The sequence below is a fragment of the Grampus griseus genome (genome assembly GCF_964374135.1).
Source record: "Grampus griseus genome assembly, chromosome: 1".
Lineage (NCBI taxonomy): Eukaryota > Metazoa > Chordata > Mammalia > Artiodactyla > Delphinidae > Grampus > Grampus griseus.
This window is the reverse complement of record NC_139017.1, coordinates 101954057-101974486: the sequence shown is the minus strand read 5'-3', so window position 1 is coordinate 101974486 and position 20430 is coordinate 101954057. Positions and strand designations below refer to the sequence as shown.

General features: G+C 38.5%; 1 protein-coding gene across 1 annotated transcript in view; it reads right to left on the bottom strand.

Moving 5' to 3' along the window:
• DIPK1A (divergent protein kinase domain 1A) overlaps positions 1–20430 on the bottom strand; it is a 119282-nt gene that overhangs the window by 17218 nt on the left and 81634 nt on the right. Inside the window, exon 2 of the mRNA XM_082648469.1 lies at positions 19647–19781. Coding sequence (XP_082504595.1) covers positions 19647–19781 — 135 coding nt within the window. The remainder of the gene's footprint in view (positions 1–19646; positions 19782–20430) is intronic.

Sequence of the window (20430 nt, the reverse complement as noted above, 5' to 3'; positions counted from 1 at the left end):
GGGATAGGGGCTGAGGATAATTTCTTGAGCCCTTCACTTTGGGGGCATAAATTTTTCATGATCCCAAGCAAATAACCAAAGCACAGTGGGCTCTGGTAATTATTCAATACTTGGAAAGGCCAGCACAGGCTCCTCAGACCTGCCCACCGGGTCCCCCTTCCAACACTTGCCACAGTTTGCTCTGAGGATAAGGATAGCCCAGATAAGATCGAGAGTCCTGCCCACGTGTAGAGTTAAATACCAATACCTATGTTGCCCTTCAGCTATCACTAGCAGAAGCTCCTGGGTGAGCCCTTGACCATGCCACCTTTCTCCTTTAGACTGGGTTGTAACCAAGAATATTAGGTTTCATCTTCATAGGAGGAGCAGAGCAATCTAGTTCCTGGACTCAAGTTTGTGAGGGCCTACACGGGGAGATGCTCAATACTTTCTTGCCCAGGTCAACCTCTGGGGATTTTTAGGAAATGCAGAACCATCTGTTTCGTATCAGGTGGTCAGCGATTTCATTGGCATGTTTCTTCACTGAGGCAAAGGTGGTGGGACTTCTTGGGCCTCACTCAGAAGTGAAACCTCCTGTAGGTATAGTTTAGGGTTTCTAAGGATTTTAGATAATATAGACCAATTTGCTGACAACAAATAAATAAGAAATCAACAAAAAAAATAATGTAAAAATAGACACAGACATGTTTGGAAACAAAACAGCACATCTCTAAATAACTTCTGGGTTAAAGGAGAAGTCACAAGGGATATGCAGAATATTTAGAACTGAACAACAACAAAGGTATACATATGAAAACTTGTGGGATACGGCTAAAGCAGTTCTTAGAGGAAAATTTACAGCTTTAAATTCAATGATGAAAAAATAAAAGACTGAAATAAATAGTAAACATTCAACAAAAGATGTTTTAAAAAATCACAATAATAACAATAAGAGAATAAACCAACCTCCAGAAGAAGAAGGAGGAGGAGGGGGAGAGTGAGGGGGAGAGGGGAGGAGTAGGAAGAGATGAAACAGCAGAAATTAATGGGAGGGACTTCCCTGGTGGCACAGTGGTTAAGAATCCGCCTGCCAATGCAGGGGACACGGGTTCAATCCCTGGTTCGGGAAGATCCCACATGCCACAGCTAAGCCCGTGCACCACAACTACTGAAGCCTGCATGCCTAGAGCCCATGCTTTGCAACAAGAGAAGCCACCACAATGAGAAGCCACCACAATGAGAAGCCCGTGCACCGCAATGAAGAGTAGCCACCGCTCACCACAACTAGAGAAAGCCCACAGGCAGCAACAAAAACCAACGCAGCCAAAAATAATTAAATAAATTAATTAATTTTTTAAAAAAAAAATTAATGGGAAAAAAAAAGATCAGCAATGCCAAAAGCTAGTTCTTTGAAAACTTTAACAAAAGAGATAAACCTTTAGCAAGACTGATCACTGAGAAACTGAGGATGCACAAATAAAGATTATCAGGATAGAAAGGGTAGTGCTAGTGAATAATGTAAACAACTCTGGCAATGCATTTAAAATGAGCAATACGTCCAAAACAATAATAAAAAGTGATACCAGAATAGAAAATCTAAGACTAATAAACATTAAAAAAAATTAATCAGTAACAAAAAATCTTTCCCTCTAAAAATATCAGGCCAAGGTATAGTCTAGGAGGACTTCAAGGTGCCATCCAGGATGCAGTGCTGTTTGTAAGGGTGGAAAATGATTAATAACATAAATGTCCATCACCAGGAGAATGGCTGAGTAAATTGTGGTATCTTCATACAATGCAATACTATACAGTAATTAAAATGAAAGAACTCAGCCTATGCATACCAACACAGAAAAATGCTGAAAACATAATATCAAGTGGAAAATGTTGCAGATTGGTATGTGCAGTTTAGTGTCATTTATTAAAGTTTAGAAACATGCAAAGCAATACTATATATTGTTTATGTACCCATAAACAATCAGTGAAAGTATGAAAACATGATGGTAAGAACTCACACCAAATTCAAGATGGTGTTTATCACTGGGGAGGAGGAAGGAGAATACCAGGGAGGGTAAAGAGAGCTTAACTGCACTGCCGTGTTTTTTCTTTTTAAAAATGAAGTAGGGGCTTCCCTGGTGGCACACTGGTTAAGAATCCGCCTGCCAATGCAGGGGACACGGGTTCGAGCCTTGGTCGGGGAAGATCCCACATGCCGCAGAGCAACTAAGCCCGTGTGCCACAACTACTGAGCCTGCGCTCTGCCACAAGAGAAGCCACCACAATGATAAGCCCGCGCACTGCAATGAAGAGTAGCCCCTGCTCGCGGCAACTAGAGAAAGCCCGCGCGCAGCAACGAAGACCCAGCTCAGCCAAAAATAAATAAATAAAGTAAATTTTTTTAAAAAATGAAGCAAATATGGCAAAAGGTTAAGGTCTGTTATGAAGATAGTAGGCACACAGGTGTTTGTTATATTGTTTTCTATATGTCAACATTGTTCTAAGAACTTTTTATGTATTTCTCTTTGATCCTCACAACCTCCCTATGAATGAGGTATTATCATTATTTCCATTTTATTGTTAAAGAAACTGAGGCAAGAGAAGTCATGAGGTTAAGAAACTTGCAGAGCAGGTTAGTGGTGGTGCTGGCTGAACCCAGGTAGTCTGCCTCCAGAGCCTGTGCTTTTAACCACTGAAGTAAAAGAACCAGGATTACTCATCTTGGAGAGCAACATGCAGAGCAGGTTTAATAGTGGTGGGGTCAGATGCCTGTCCCCAGTGCTCCTGCTTAGGGGCCCTGATCACACTCATTCTCTTTGTACAAGCAACTCAAAGTGGGGTCAGGACTTTCACATTTGTTTCCTTGGGATTTTGCATATATTCAAATCGTATAAAAAGCACTTGCTGGATGGATGAATAAATGAAGTGAAGTCTGGGTTTTTATCCAGAAACAGGGCATGCTATTATGAACAACTCCTGGAATAGGACTAATAGAGCTATCCACTTTAACTGTCCTGATCTTTGGCTCCTGCATCCTAAAGCACATTCTATCTGCAACTCTGCCCAAGGTCAAGATTTAAACATGGCCCTTTCTACCACACCTGTCTTCCAGTGAATAATCCTGAGGCTGTATTATTTCCTTCCTGAGCCAATATTCTCCTCCCTTCTTTTCTTGTATTCCCAAATCTAACATCATTTACGTTCACATTATCTTCCCTAATACAAAGTAAGATGATTTGAAGGCACAGACATGGTCTTAGTCATCTCTGAATCTCCGCTTCCCTTTAGCACATAGCACAGAGGTTGATATTTAAGCGTCTAATAAATGTTTATTAAATAACCACCATAAAGAACATAGAGGTTTTGATTTTAAAACCTCATTGAGGATAAAATGAATGCTTTTCCATAATATTTAAAACATTTTTTTAAAAAAGGGACAAACCAGTATCTTATTAGCAAGCTGTGAAACAGTGAAGACAAGTCTGGTATTCAGCTACAAGAATCAGATTCCTGTTTTGAGCAAAGGCGCCAAGCCAAGCCTGCATCAAAGAGGTAGTCACAAAGAACAGGCTCTTCAACTTGCGGCTTCTATCACAAACCAAAAGCAAATTTCCCACACGCTTTTATGAAAAGGATTGCCGGCCACATACTGTTTTGTTTTTGTTTTGTCTTGTTTTTAGGCTCGGCCATACACACAAACTATAATCACTGTCAGTAATCTGATATTCTAACTAAAAAGACACAGAAACTATAAAGAATGTTCAACTTTACAATACTCAGCGCAAAACATCAAAGGCTTTATTTCACTATGATTCTACCACACAACCCCCTTTGCTTGTACATACCTCATAGTACCAGAAGATGGCACTCTTCAGCTACATTTTACAAAACCCATTTACGCTGAAGGAATAATTTCATCAACTATGGCAACTGTACCACAAGGGGCGATAACAATGAACAGATGTATAGTAGCAGGTTTTAAATAATTTTCTAAGATCCACGTTCTAAAAATGTATTTCAGACAATCTTATCAATTTCTCCTTATTTAGGAGGAAACACAATAGTTGGGTTCTTTTTTTTTTTTTTTTTTTGCGGTACGCGGGCCTCTCACTGTTGTGGCTTCTCCTGTTGCGGAGCACAGGCTCCGGACGCGCAGGCTCAGCGGCCATGGCTCACGGGCCCAGCTGCTCTGCGGCATGTGGGATCCTCCCGGACCGGGGCACGAACCCGTGTCCCCTGCATCGGCAGGCGGACTCTCAACCACTGCGCCACCAGGGAAGCCCCATAGTTGGGTTCTTAATTCCTGAAAATTCTCCAAGTCTCTAGTCAGCACCCTCACCCATTCCCTACATCATCTATTTTAAATCAACTTCACCATTCTCTGCACTCTCACTGTATCTTCAACCTCTCATTCTTCCCTTCTCTCCTAACTTCTTTCTCTCGGCCATTAACGGTGCTCATCACACTCGGTCTCTTTTCCTCTCTCTCTTCACACATACACACACGCACACACGAACCCTCTCTCTTTTGTTCCCTTCTGTTATAATGTCTGTATTTTATTTTCAGCATATACAGTGTGCTACTTGTGTGTTTGTTTATAGTCCAGGTGCCTCTAATGTCCCAATCAGGAATGCACAGGTGCTTGGCTAGCATTCTAATAAGGTAGTCAGGAAGCCCATGCTCCAGAGGTAGCTGCTGTAAGGGCTTCTACAATATTATCCATACCTTGATAAGGACTGATCCATCTCTGAGATTTTGTTAACTAGCAAATTAGAATTTTAACTGGTGAAATTTGTGGCTAGTTAAATAGCATGGTTAAGTTAGAAATGAACTATCATTGGTGAAATTAAGAGATATGAATTGGCTAAAATAAGAGACATTCCTACTCTTTCACAAAGAGGGTATAAGACCCAGTTGAAGCCATACCTTTATCTTTAGGGAGGTACCCAGAGCTAATCGTTTTACAGCAGAGGTTCTCAACTTCAGGGAGTTTCAGCACAGATCCGTGAACAGTACTGTGCTGCTGGTCCAAGAGACCACATTTTGAGAATCACTGGTTCAGAATTTCTAGTTGCCTGATGCTAATTGTAAGGGTAACAGGAGCTGCCTCTGAAATCTTTCATGAAAGTTGATGGAACACCTAAAAGGCCAGAGTTAGAACTTTAATGAGTTTATAGACTGATTATATGAAATGTTTTGTGACTGCTTATAAATATGTGCTGAATAAATGCCTATGTGTATAGTAGAAATCATTTTCATTATAACCTAGTAAAAAGGTTGTGAGGGAGTAGTTAATGCACCTATATCAAACATTTTCTGTGGCTACCATTATCTTTCAAAACAGAATCTATGGAAGTGTGCATGACCAAACTGGATTAGGTCAGTTTAAAACAATTTCCCAGCCAAAAGGTGGAGGCAGCCCAAGAATCCGTGGATGGATGGATGGATAAACAAAATGTGGTTATATACATACAATGGAATATTATTCAGCCTTAAAAAGGAAGAAAATTCTGACACATGCTACAATATGGATGAACCTTCAGGATATTACGCTAAGTGAAATAAAACTGTCAACAAAAAGACAAACACAGTTGACCCCTGAACAACATGGGGGTTAGGGGCACCAATCTCCTCCCCAGCAGAAAATCTGTGTATAACTTTATATTCAGCCCTCTGTATCCATGGTTCTGCATCCGCAGATTCAACCAACTGCGGTACGTATAATACTGTAGTACATATTTAGTGAAAAAAAATCCACCATAAATTGACCCATGCAGTTCAAATCCATGTTGTTCAAGTGTAACTATACTGTGTGATTCCACTTATGTGAGATCTTCAAGTAGTCAGACTCATAGAAATAGAAGGTAGTTGCCAGGGGCTTGGGGGAAGGGAAAATGGGAAGTTGTTTAAGGGGTATAGAGTTTCAGTTTTGCAAGATGAAAAAGTTATGGAGACTGGCTGCAAAGCAATGTGAATATACCTAACACTACTGAACTGTACAATTAAAAATGGTTAAGATGATCTATGGAAAATAGTATTGGTGTTCCTCAAGAAATTAAAAATAGTACTACTGGGACTTCCCTGGTGGCACAGTGGTTAAGAATCCGCCTGCCAATACACGGAACACGGGTTTGATCCCTGGTCTTGGAAGATCCCACATGCCGTGGAGCAGCTAAGCCCGTGTGCCACGACTACTGAGCCTGCGCTCTAGAGTCCACAAGCCCCAACTACTGAAGCCCGCATGCCTAGAGGCCATGCTCTGCAACAAGATAAGCCACCACAATGAGAAGCCCGGGCGCACCACGATAAAGAGTAGCCCCTGCTTGCGGCAACTAGAGAACGCCCGTGTGCAGCAACGAAGACCCAATGCAGTCTCTAATAAGTAAATTTATATATTAAAAAAAATAGTACTATTATGCGATCCAGCAACCTCACGTCTGGGTATATATCCAAAGGAAACAAAATAATTATTTCAAAGAGATAGCTGTACTTCCTTGTTCATTGCAGTATTATTCACAATAGCCAAGGTTATAGAAACAACTTAAGTGTTTGTGGACAGATGAATGGATAAAGAAAATGTGGTATATAGACACAATGAAATATTATTCAGCCTGTCATTTGCAATGACATGAATGAACCTGGAGGGTATTATGCTAAGTGAAGTAAGCCAGAGAGAGAAAGACAAATACTGCACGGTATCACTCATAAGTGGCATTTGAAAAAAAAAAAGATCAGAGAAACAGAGAGTAGGAAAATAGTTGCCAGGGGCTGAGAGGGTGGGGGAAATAAGGAGAGGATAGTAAAGGGTACAAACTTTCATTTATAAAATGAATAAGGTCTAAGGCTCTAACGTGTCATAACATGGTGACTATAGCTGATAACACTGTATTGTATAACTGAAATTTGCTAAGAGAGTAGAACTTAATTGTTCCCACACACCAAAAAAGGAAGTATGCTAGGTAATGGACGTGTTAATTAACTCGAGGGAGGGATCCTTTCATAGTGTATATATATGTATGTCAAATCACCACATACTTTAAATATCTTACAATTTTATTTGTTGATTATATTTCAATAGAGTGGGGACTAAAAGTAATAACAAACTGAGAAACAAACATGGTTAAGAGGGTGTTATGTGGATGTTATCACAATTTTAAAAAATTCAAACCAAACCAAACCAAACCCAAACAACAGATTTCCCAGCACAGTTTCTAGAAACAGTAGTCAAAACTCAATGTCAACACTTATTTCCTGCCATTCAAACTTAATCCAACATATTTTGGCTTTGGACCGTACTATACTTTGAAAATACTTATAACACTTTTTTTTAAACATCTTTATTGGAGTATAATTGCTTTACAATGGTGTGTTAGTTTCTGCTTTATAACAAAGTGAGTCAGCTATACATATACATATATCCCCATATCCCCTCCCTCTTGCGTCTCCCTCCCACCCTCCCTATCCCACCCCTCTAGGCGCTCACAAAGCACCAAGCTGATCTCCCTGTGCTATGTGGCTGCTTCCCACTAGCTGTCTATTTTACATTTGGTAGTGCTTATAACACTTTTGACAATGAACTCTGAATTGCAAATTTCAGTTCTTACATTATTTAACCTCTCTTCAGCATTCGTCCTTGTTGACCACTTTTCTAATGGCTTCTGTCCCCATGTTTTTCTCCTACTTCTCTGGCCACTTGTTCTGAGTCTTTCTGCGGAGTCATTCTCTTCCTTTCTCATAATCATAAATATTGTTTTCCAGGGTTTTGTTCTACTTTCTTTGGGTTCTCTGTATGTCATCATGGGTAACATTTATTTCCATGGCTCTAACAAACCTCTGTCCTTACACAGGCCTTTCTGCTGAGTTAAATATCTAAGTGCTTCCTGGACATCTCCTGTCTCCATCTGGATAACTTACAAGTACTTCACACTCAACCTTCCCCAAACTGAACTCACCATCTCCCGCCTTCCTCTCCCCCAAGGGTTGTTCTCCTTTATTCCCTACCTCATTGAAAGGTGCCATCATCCACTCAGGCATCCAAGGGAGGGAGCAGTGAGTTGTCTTAACCGCCTCCTTCCTCCTCATCCTCCCACATTCAGCTGGTCACCATGTGCTGGCAATCAAATCATTTCCTTAATATCCTTTGAAGCTATTTCTTCCTCTATTCCCTCTGCCAGTGCCGTGGTTTAAGCTCTCACTGCTTTGTGCCTGGATTACAACCACCACCATAAAACTGGTCTCCCTGCGTGTGATAGTCTCCTATCCAATTCACCCTCTACTACAACCGGTGAAATTCGTCTGAAACATAAATCTGATCACTCACTCCCTGTTTAAAAACTTCTATTGATTCTCTACTACCCTTAATACAACATGAATGGTTTTTTGAATTTTTTTTTTTTTTTTTTTTTGCGGTACGCGGGCCTCTCACTCTTGTGGCCTCTCCCGTTGCCGAGCACAGGCTCCAGACGCGCAGGCTCAACGGCCATGGCTCACGGGCCTAGCCACTCTGCGGCATGTGGGATCTTCCCGGACCGGAGCACGAACCCATGTCCCCTGCATCAGCAGGTGGACTTTCAACCACTGCGCCACCAGGGAAGCCCCTGTTTTTTGAATTTGACTCTGCTAACTTGACCTCTATAAACTGCCCCTCATGCACTCTGCTCTAGCCACGCTGTTTCTGGAATGTAGCATTCTTTCATATCTTTGTAGCTTTGCACATGCTTCTTTCTGCCTGCACTGCTCAAAATTCAGTCCAGATACAACCTCTTCCAGAAAGTCTTCTGGAACCTTCTCAGGATGGCTCAATAAAAAAATACATTGCATGGGACATATACTAAAAATTATTCATTGTTTATTGGTAATATTTGGGACATATACTAAAAAACACTCATTATTTTACATTCAAATTTAACTGGGTATCCTGTTTGGTTTTTTTCCCCCTAAATCTAGCAACACTACTCCCAGTCTCAATTATGTACTTCTTGTTTATTTTTTCATGTCCTCTCCTAGTCTTTAAGCGTCTTCAGGGCGGGAACATGCCTTATCTCTGTAACTCCAGGTTCCAGCACAGTGCTAGTAAGCACGTAACTAAAATCACATGGTGTTTTACTGCTGGCTTGTTTCTTCTAAGCTGGCTTTAACCCCTAGTCTCTTTAGTGCTTCTCAGGAACGATGTTCATGGTAACAGTGATGCCACCTGCCTCAGCATCATGGTGAACGTGACATGAGACAGTGCAGCCCAGCATGTGAAGGCCACCAGGAATGCTACTATAATTTAACCAGTAAGATTATCCTTGGAATAGGGCTTATGTCTGTTAAGATTTGAAATAAATTTGTTCAGTAAATATTTTTCTATAAGTTTGCGAAGAAGAAATTGGTAACCTAACTCAAGTTGGCATAAAGGAAGACCATATTTTTAAAAGGAAAACGTTAAGCTTGCACTTTAAAAGCAGTATGTTCCAAGTGAACTGGTTCCGTGCATTTTAAAAATATAGGAAAACAGCACAAAATGAACCTCTAGAGTCAAGTAATAATTGATCCTGAGCAAATAATAGCTAAGTGAAACCATTAGTTATGCACTGCTATCTAATTGGAAACATGGTTCTAAATATCTTAAATTTAGTATATATATTTTTAATAAATTTTATTTTATTTATTTTTATTTTTGGCTGCATTGGGTCTTCGTTGCTGTGTGCAGGCTTTCTCTAGTTGCGGCAAGCAGGGGCTACTATTCGTTGCGGTGCGCGGGCTTCTCATTGCGGTGGCTTCTCTTGCTGCAGAACATGGGCTCTAGGTGCGCAGGCTTCAGTAGTTGTGGCACCTGGGCCCTGTAGTTGTGGCTTGCAGGCTCTGGAGCGCAGGCTCAGTAGTTGTGGCACACAGGCTTAGTTGCTCTGCGGCATGTGGGATCTTCCCAGACCAGGGATCGAACCCGTGTCCCCTGCATTGGTAGATGGATTCTCAACCACTGCACCACCAGGGAAGTCCCCGAATTTAGTATATGTTAAGCTAGTTGTTTTAAGCAACAAATCATTATCTCTAGAAATTAAATCTTAAGAGACTGTAATAAAATCTAGAGGCTCTCTCATCTTTTAATGTTTCCATTTTAAAGCAGGTGCTCATATAATAGTCACAAAGGTTCACCAGAATATCACAGAGAGTGATTCTTCTATTATCCAGGTAGAACCTCAGAACAAACACTCTCGATCATAGAGGAACTTGCCAGAAATTTCAATATTAAACAAAGTTGTCCTAAAAAATATACAGAAGGAAAATTTCTCTCCCTCTCCCACCATTCTTTTTTTTTCTTTTTTAAAGAACCCAGCAAACCACAGAGTCAAACTGTACAAAATTTCTTTATGGTTAGGCACAAAATAGAACTTTGCTGAAATAATGAGTCCATTAGTGATTGCTATGATCAGAGAAAATGTACTGTGAATTATACAACATATTGTAACTAGCTTGGTGGAAAAAATTTTTTAAAGCACAAATGGAAAAAAAAAGGATCCTTCTAAGCACATCCAATTAGGCTTAGTTACTGTTGCCCTTAGTTTCAGAGACAGCTGCCTTTAAACAAAGATGAGCAGAACACAGTTCTTATTCCTTATGCTTCCACAAATTAACCTTGGCTTCCCAGGAACACCACCCCCACTCCATTTCCCCTCTTGGAGTTTTAAAAGCCTATTATGCATTTCACTAGAATCCAGCTCTAAATAATGGATATAACAGTGGAAGGTTTCATACTTTTATTAAAAACTGAAAACAAGAAACTTGAATTGAAATTGCAAGTCAATGTACAAGGTGCAAAATTAATCTCAGTTTTGGCTAGAAGTTAAGAATCCCATTAACTTTAACATTTTTTAACAAAAATGATCCATTGGTTAGAGAAAAACATCTCAGGGCAGTAATACTAATATTCTGTAGTGACTTCCCATGTTGAAGTTATAAGAAATGTACTTGATTACTAAATTAGACTAATTCACACCCAGTACATAATGCATATGAAATACATATTTGATTTGTTCAACATTCTAAGTTTGTTTTTAAAATTTACTGTTAAAAGACAAAAGAGGAAAAGATATTAATTTGCAGGTAGCCAAAAGGCCCAATGACCAAGGCTGTGGTTCACTGGCTACTGATGCATGATTCTGGGAATTCTCAAATCTAATGTTAATCAGCATCTTGCTCTGAGGGATAAAAGTGCTAAGGCAAGCTTGGTTGTAATGAGAAGGAGAAAGGTGCTCCTCAGTGTCTTTCCAAATTCTTCCTATTCTGTAAGGTCCTACAGAAGATCTACCTCCTCTATGAAGCCTTTCTCTACTATGCTACCCAAAGTGATTTATCTATTCATTGAAACCTTTCTTAAATTTTTGTAATACAACTATTTGTAGCACAAACTAAATCATTTTAACCGGATGTGATAATCTTCGGATGTGTTGGCTTGGCTAAACTGCAGTTCCCAGCTAATGAAGCAAACAATAATCTAGGTGTTGCTGCATTTTAGAGATGTGTCCATAATCAATTGACTTTAAGAGAGATTATCCCAGATAATCTGGGTGGGCCTGATTCAATTAGTTGAAGGGCCTTAAGAGCATTGCTGAGGCTTCCCTGACGAAGAAGAAATTCTGTTTGTGCATAGCAGCTTTAGCTTAAGCCCAAGAGTTCTAGCCTGTCATTTCGGACTTGCCACAATTGGGTAAGCCAATTTCTTGCAAGAAATCTCTCACTTTAAAAAAAATTGAGATATAATTGACATATAACATTATATTACTTTCGGGTATAGAACATAATGATTCAATATTTGTATATACAGTGTAATAATCACCACAAGAAGTCTAGTTAACATCCATCACCATACATAGTTACAGAATTTTTTTCTTATGAGAACATTTAAGATCTAATCTCTTTGCAACTTTCAAATATACAATACAGTGGTATGAACTATGGTCACCATCTTGTACATTGTGTCCCCATGACTTATTTGCTTTATAACTGGAAGTTTGGTCCTTTTGACCCCCTTCACCCATTTTGCCCACCCTACACCCCCTCCTCTGGCAACCACCGATATGTTCTTTGTATCTATGAGCTGGATTTGTTGTTGTTGTGTTTTAGATTCCACATATAAATGAGATCATGTGGTATTTGTCTTTCTCTGGCTGACTTATATCACCTAGTATAATGCCCTCAAGGTCCACACATGTTGTTAATAAATAATATTAATAAATTTGTACTAATAAATAAAATTTAAAATAATAATCAATCTCTTAATATATATTTTTATTGGCTCTGCTTCTCTGCTTGAAACTTGACTGATACAACTGATCGTATAATGTCATGTATGTATGTGTGTATGTATATGTCTTATTGTCCCAGTCAGATTCAAAGGCATAAACTTGAAATAATAAGAATAATAATTTATTGAGCACTTACTACGTGTCAAGAGTTAAGTGTTGTATTAAGCCTTTTAATACGTGAACTCACAACCACCTGAGAATATTAAAATCCTCATTTTAATCCCAATTTTATAGAGGCTAAATAATTTGCCTAACCTATACAGCTAAGGAATGGCAAACCCAGAACTCAAACCTGAACCTCATTTATTCCAGTGCTTATGCACTTAACTACTGCAATAGACATGACCCATCACACACAGACAGAAAGGTGAAAAGACAGAGACAGAGACATACAGAAAGAAGAAAGCTGTGTAAGCTTAGACAGACCATTATTCTTAAACATAAGTAAACTGATTATCACACTCTGTTCTGTTGATCACCTGTCATTCCTAACCTAAACAATGTTCTCACCTTGGAGGTGATGCTCGAAATGGGAGAGCCACAGCAATCTTCTGGGGAAACTTCTGAAGTACAATTGGTTACAGGGGCTACAAATACTAGGGTAGGTGCCCCAAGCCAAGTGAAATCAAGTCAAGGACTTGAGAACCTCCTGTGTATTCAACAGATATGTCAGATACTTTAGCTGCCCAAGAAACTTCTTTGTTTTTCATATTGTGGGATAAAATAAACATTTATTTTAAAACAAAAGAAATAGATATGTCAGAGTATCATTCAGCTTAATTGATTCACTTCCACTTTATCCTCATAAAATCTGTGATGCAGGTAAGGCAGAAATACTTTTCTCACCTGTACAATGGAATTAATAGCAAATCAATGAAATGAAGTCACTTATTCAAAACCATACAATAGACCACAAGAAAGGGTAAGGCTGGTTCTTTGACTCCAGGCTAGTATTTTTTCCAGTAGCCTAACATGATATAGTTGAGTACTCGTAATCAAGAAGTTCCTCATACTTGGTGTACCGTACCATTAATATACAAGGTTTTATAATGTACTGATATGACTAAAGTAATGAGACAGATTTTCATAAGTCACACATGAAACCGGTTGTATTTCCCAAACTTGCTCTGTTCTTTGGGCATTTGCACTCACTGTCCTTTCTCCATACATGCTTTTTGCCCAGATACACAACTGTTTCCTTCTCACCAGATTTCAATTCAAAATGCCCTCTTCTCAGGGAAGCCTGTCCCAACCACTCTGGTCAAGATAAGATGCCTTTGCCATTCTCTACTAAATACTACTATTATATCCTTTCTCACTGCACTTCTCAGTACCTGAAGTCATTTATTTGTTTTTATCTTTATTATTCATATTCTGCTACCAGAATATAAGCTCCTCCAGACGTGGACTCTGCTTACTACTGTATCAACAGCACCTAGAATAATGACTAATATGTAGTAAGTGTTCAAGAAATATTTGTTGATCGACGTCTCTTCTAAAATGGACTACACTTTTTTTTTTTTTTTTTTTTTTTTTTTTTTTTTTTGCGGCACGCGGGCCTCTCACTGTTGTGGCCTCTCCCGCCGCGGAGCACAGGCTCCGGGTGCGCAGGCTCAGCGGCCATGGCTCACGGGCCCAGCCGCCCCGCGGCATGTGGGATCCTCCCAGACCGGAGCACGAACCCGCGTCCCCTGCATCGGCAGGCGGACCCCCAACCACTGCGCCACCAGGGAAGCCCCTGGACTACACTTTTAATATGATTCCTATGTGATAGTAATTACCTTGAAAATAAATTATTAAAAATGAGAAAAAAAACTTGATAAAAGTTAAAAGCTAAGCTGCCAACTTTCAAAGGAAGAAGAAGAAAAGAACCCTCATTGTTAATCTTTAGCAAACAATATTTGTACGGCTACTTTTGGATCTTCTGTGTCTCTTTATAATCTTCCTTAGTTCACTAAGATGAAATTGACTGAGGATTTTGAAGGAAATCTGTTCAGAGTTTATACACAAGATACTATAATCCTTTGGCACGCATGTTTTGCTAAATGTGGTTTTGAGATAATGCAGTTTTATATATTTATATCCCAAACTGAAAACAGCCATCTTATTATATGCTCTGTTCAGTTCATTCCACTTAAGAGAACAATCTATGGAGTAATACAGAGGGAGAGAGACAATCAGACTCCACATTTCAAACCAGGAATTACTAGGACCAGAACAAGTAAGCATGGATATTGCCATAATTTATGAAAAGGCCGGACAATTACTTAGCAGCTATTGTAAAACTGCAATCCGGGACAAGCAAATTTACAAGGAACTGTGTTTCAAGCCAGTAAGGGCTGATTCAGACTTTAAAAAAGAGGTATAGTCTGTGTAATATAAAACTTACATAAATATATATAGCCATGGTTTTTCCTCTAAACATCCCTGCTTCTAGAATTTGCATGAATGTTTTCCTATTCTTTTACTTTCAATCTATCTGCATCTTTATATTTTAGATGTGTATCTTATAAATATCATATAGTTGTTTTTAAATTTTAACACAGTCTGACAATCTTGGTCTTTTTTTTTTTTTTTTTTACAATCTTTGTCTTTTAACTGAAGCATTTGGTCCCTTTACATTTAATGTAATTACCAACATATTTGGGTTTAGATATACTACAGTCAGTGCCGTGTTAAGCCACCCATATTTCCTCTAGAAATGGAACACTCATTCCCTCAGCTGCTGAGCATATAGGCAGTCAACAGCTCTCAGCTGAATCTTTCTTTGGGACTTGGCGTCAGCTGGAATACAGCCTTACCCAAAGTCATATCCCCTTTAGGGAGGGTGGGAGAGGATGGAAAACTGTATACAATGACTGGTCAGTGACGGGGGTATAAAGGCCTGGACCTTTGCAAGGCCATCCCAACCCCAGGTTCCCTGTAGAATCAACTGATGCTTTTATTACTACTGCACTGCAGTTTAAACTTCTCATTCTGGTCTATCTTCCTTCCTCACTCCCCCACAGATGTTAACCTCAAAAGCCCATCCCAATAAACTTCCTTCAGGTAAATCTCAGTCTCTGAGTCTGTTTCCCAGGGAATTCAATTTGTGACATCTATCACCTTATTATGTGTTTTCTACTTCTTCTGCCTGTTATGTTTCTTTTTCTTTATTGCCTTCTTTAGGACTGAGTGTTCTTTTATTATTTATTCCATTTTTCCTATATTAGTTTGGAAATGATACACTCTTTTTCTATTCCAGAGGCTATCCTAGAAATAACAAATACATAGTTGAATTAGCATGTCTAAAGTTAATTGATTAATACTTTTCCCCTACTCTGCAATATGATAAGGATTTTAAACATTTTAGCTCCTTTTACCCTTTTCCCAATTTATATGTAATTGTTATTCTAGGTACCTCATGTAAGTGCACACATACAACATTTGTCCTTTTGCATCTAGCTTATATCATTTAGCATAGTATTTTCGAGGTTCCTCCACATTGTGGTATGCATCAGAATTTCATTCTTTTTAAAGGTTGAATAATATTCCATTGTATGTATATATCACATTTTGTTTATGCATTCATCTGTTAATGGACATTAGAGAGTTTCCACCTTTTGGCTACTGTGAATAATGCTGCTATGAACATTGGTGTGCAAGTATCTGTTTAAGTCCCTGCTTTCATTTCTTTTGAGTACATACCTAGAAGTGGAATTACTGGTAATTCTATATTTAACTTTTTGAAGAACTTCCATATTATCTTCCTGATTCTTTTAAATACATTTCAATTCCCTGTTGAAATTATCCATTGTTTTATTTATATTCTCTACCTATTTTCCTACTTACTTGAACATGAACATAGTTATTTTAAAATCCTTTTAGGATGACACCAATATCTAGGTCATCTGTGGATCTGCTTCTATTGTCCATGTTTATTTCTTGGTTTTCAGTCATGTCATCTTGTCTTTTGGCATGCTCTGTAATTGTCTACATAATGCCTCCAGAGAGGATTTCCCTTCCCTCTAGTAGGCAGATATAATGGTAGCTGATTGCCTTAATCCAATGAGGGGCTGTGCTGAGTGCAGGCTGAATTGTACCTCTGGTAAAGGTCAATCTATTTTTGACTCATCTCTATTCCAAGAGCATAGCCCTCCAGGATTTTTAACTGAGAGCTTGGGAATTCATTGAAGTTTCTCCCCCTGGAAGGTTCATAACTCTAGTCTGTATCTTGTGAGACTGCCAAAACGTCTGCTTTTCAAAGGCTTTCCAATGAGATTTTTCTAGCCTCCCACTCTGTAAAGCCCCAGGATTTGGCAAATATCCCAACAGGATAACTGGCTTTATGTGAGGCTCCCTTAGTTTTCTATAAAAGCTTGCTGGTTTCTTATCCCCAGCAGCAGCACTCTCCCAGTATACAGTCCTGGTTCTCAGAACCCTGCTCATGCCCAGCATCAGCAAATTCCTCAAGCGAAAAAGAAGCTACAAAGTCAGCTTGCCTCTCTGAGGTTCTTTTAGCTCACCTTCACTCTTGGTGTTCAGTCCTTTGGAACCTCAGCCCAAAGCATGGTGAACCAGGGTCCCACTCTTGGTAGAAAATGGACTATATTTTTATCTTCCTAGCCCCATAAGACTGTATTTCAGGTCATACATTTCCAGGCAAACACAGCCACAAAATCTAGGCTCACCTCTCTTAAATCTTATCCTCTCCCAGATCTTGATCAAGTAATTCCTCACTATCTTGTTAGCTCTTTGAAGCTTTAACATATACTTTAAAAATATTTTCTCTGCCTGCTTTTTAGTTCTAATCATACAATTCCTATGCCATATCAGTACTATCTTAGTACTACTGGTCTTAGTACTACTAGTTGTGGTAAGTTTTAAGAACATAATTCCCAAATGCAGAGAAACTACAATTTTTTTTAAAGCCAGTCTTAGGAAAAAGGATATATTTTAGGCTCAGAAAACATTTTCATTATTTTCAAGTTTTAGAATGATAACCATTAAATTATGCTAGAATTATATTCTGCTTCCATTCTTTATCAATTAAAGTGAACTTAAAGGAAAATAATATGGTACTTCAACTATAATTCACCCATAACAGAATATGTACCAATATATGCCTAACATTTTAAAGACTATAGTATTAAAACAGATAAAACCATGTCTATTTCATTTGGGCTTAATCTCTAGAACAGTACTTCTAACATAACCAGATGATGTTAATAAGTCTTCCTGGGAGGGCTGCAGTGGAGATGGATTTTTTTCCTAATCAAGTATATTTGCTTTCTCTGGAGATGCAGAATGCACACTAGAATATTAAAGATCCTGAGAAGTCCCCAGTAAAGTCAGTTATTTATATTTGTTTAACCTTCTGTTTTCAAATACATCTGATCACGGAATACACTTTAATGTGTACACTTTAATGTGTGAGAAAGGTGACCTAAAAAAAAAAAGGAAATAAACATTTCAAATAGTTTTGGTTATTTATATGTTATAGTTGATTATATAACTTCTTTCTTCTTCATTGAAGGTGAGCTGGTGAGTTTTGTGGGGGATTTTGTTAGCTTCATTAATCTATAACTTCCTTTATCAGTCTTTTCTGACATTGGGTAGCAGAAAGAGCATGAGCTTTCTATAGAGACAGAACTAGGATCAAATTCTGGCTCCACCATCACAGGCAAATTCTTCTGCTAGCCATATTTCTTTATTTGTAAAGTGGGCTTGGGGGGCTTTCACAGTATTATTTTAAGTACTAATGACCATGTAAAGTACCCAGTGTATTGTCTGGCTCCAGAGGCTCCTCCTAGTAAAATTCCTCAAGGATCTGGAATGGCCCATTGGAATGAATATAAGATTGACATCTTTCAACCCTCCTTGATTTGGGACTCTTCTTTGTTAATTAATTCCCTTGCTTCTTATATTAGTAATTTCTCCCCTGCCTAGTTAAGAGGCTGTAATACTCCTGGGGAATAATGGTTTTTTGTTTTTGCTGTTGTTTTTTTAAATTTTTTATCCTGACTGAGTAGCCGGAATTAAATTGATTTTTATTTTCTTAGAACTTTGGAAAGGTTCAGCTCTCCCTGTCTTATGGGGAGACATTTGCTACTGTAATATTTATTTTACCTTACTGTAATTATTCATTTTCTTCCCTGCTAGACTCTAAGTTCGTAAGGTCAGGATATCTTCTTCCTTGCTAAATGCACACCCCTAGCACCACTGGCCTAGTTAAAGAGTAACCACTCAATAATTATAGAATTGTTAACAAGTTATAATAATTGGGATCCCAACCACTATTATATCAGAAATATAATTCTCAGATGAAATGTTTTAATATTATTTATATAGAAGATATCAGCAGAAAACAAGGAGTTAAATTTACTTATCCTGGATTTTCTAGAAATCTTAAACTGATAGAGCGATTTTCCTGAGATACATCCAGTAATTAGGATAGAAATTAAATAATAAATACACTTACATGCTTTTTAGGTAAATTTTCAGTATTCGAGAATGACTCCATTTATTCAAAAGATGTGTTCCAGAAAGGTTGCCTGCAAATAACACTCTCATACTATAAATATTTAAAAACCCATCTGACTGGGCTTCCCTGGTGACGCAGTGGTTGAGAATCCGCCTGCCAATGCAGGGGACACGGGTTCAATCCCTGGTCTGGGAGGATCTTACATGCCGCAGAGCAACTAAGCCCGTGTGCCACAACTACTGAAGCCCGTACGCCTAGAGCCCGGGCTGGGCAACAAAGAGAAGCCACCACAATGAGAAGCCCACGCACTGCAAGGAAGAGTAGACCCTGCTCGCCACAACTAGAGAAAGCCCGCGCACAGCAACAAAGACCCAACACAGCCAAAAATAAATAATTTATTTTTTTAAAAAACCCATCTGATTACAGTAAACTAAACTTCAAGTATATTTGAAAAACAAAAATCCCTCTTTGTAATAAGGATGCTTTCACACTAGTCTGTATCACATATTCAGATTTCTGAATACTGGATTTTTCAAAGTGGGGAACAGTCCTACTAACTTGGTCATATCAAAATGCTAAGAAGTTCAGCACAACTCAAAATCAAATTAACTTTGACTTTTTGAAAAAAAATTTTAGCATGTGTATAGTAGTAAATATAATGTGTTATTAATATAGGTTTTTTAATGTGTTATTAAATTTAGAATGGATAAACAACAAGGTCCTACTGTATAGCACAGGGAACTATATCCAATCTCCCAGGATAAGCCATAATGGAAAAGAATATAAAAAAAAGAATGTCTCTATGTGTATAACTGAGTCACTGTGCTGTACAGCAGAGATTGGCACAACATTGTAAATCAACTGTACTTCAATTAACAATAGGTTTTTCCACATACTAGAAAATAAAAAATACTTACTATTATTTTCTTACAGTCCTTTCCTCTGCATAGTTCTGTATACGTAGAGTATTGCACATATATAATCCAGCTTCCAACAAAAACCACCAACCAGGAAAAGAAAAGATATTTCATTCGCACATATGAGAAGCGAGCCTGTAAGTAAAAGAGCACATAACAATCATTCATTCAGCACCAAGTCAGCATTCACTGTCCTAGAACATGACTTTTCCCCCTTTCTTGGAAGAACTCAATATATATTCTAGGCTTTCATATGGCAATTCTCCTAGAACAAAGTGTACTTTCACTTAGTCCAAACACAACTGGTCTTAGAAAAGGAAGCTCCTTGGTCTTGCCAAGGAAAAGGGAACAAAATACCCTTTAAAATGTATAACCTTTCAAATACCACCAGCATCCAAACCTACTCATTAAGCACGAGCACGTGCACCATGCTACCCTGGGCACCCAGTAAGATCAGGTAAAGAAAGACACAATTCCCACTTACTACAAGCTTACAGAAGAGTGTTTCAAATAAGAATCTTAAAGTTCTTCATGAATAAGCATGGTAAAATAATTGTGTTTTAAGAAATAAGAACAGAGAATTTGGCTACTTGTCTAATGTCTCACAGTGAGGTACAACCAGAGTAAGAAATTATTCACATTGATTCCTATTTCCCTGCTGTATTCACCAATGCTTTCTGTTCCTCCCATTCAACTAATCAAATGCTTCACCTAACAGATATTCTGGAAACTTAAGGCGAAAGTTACAACTATTAAAGGAGAAGAAAGGTTAAGATATATAAAG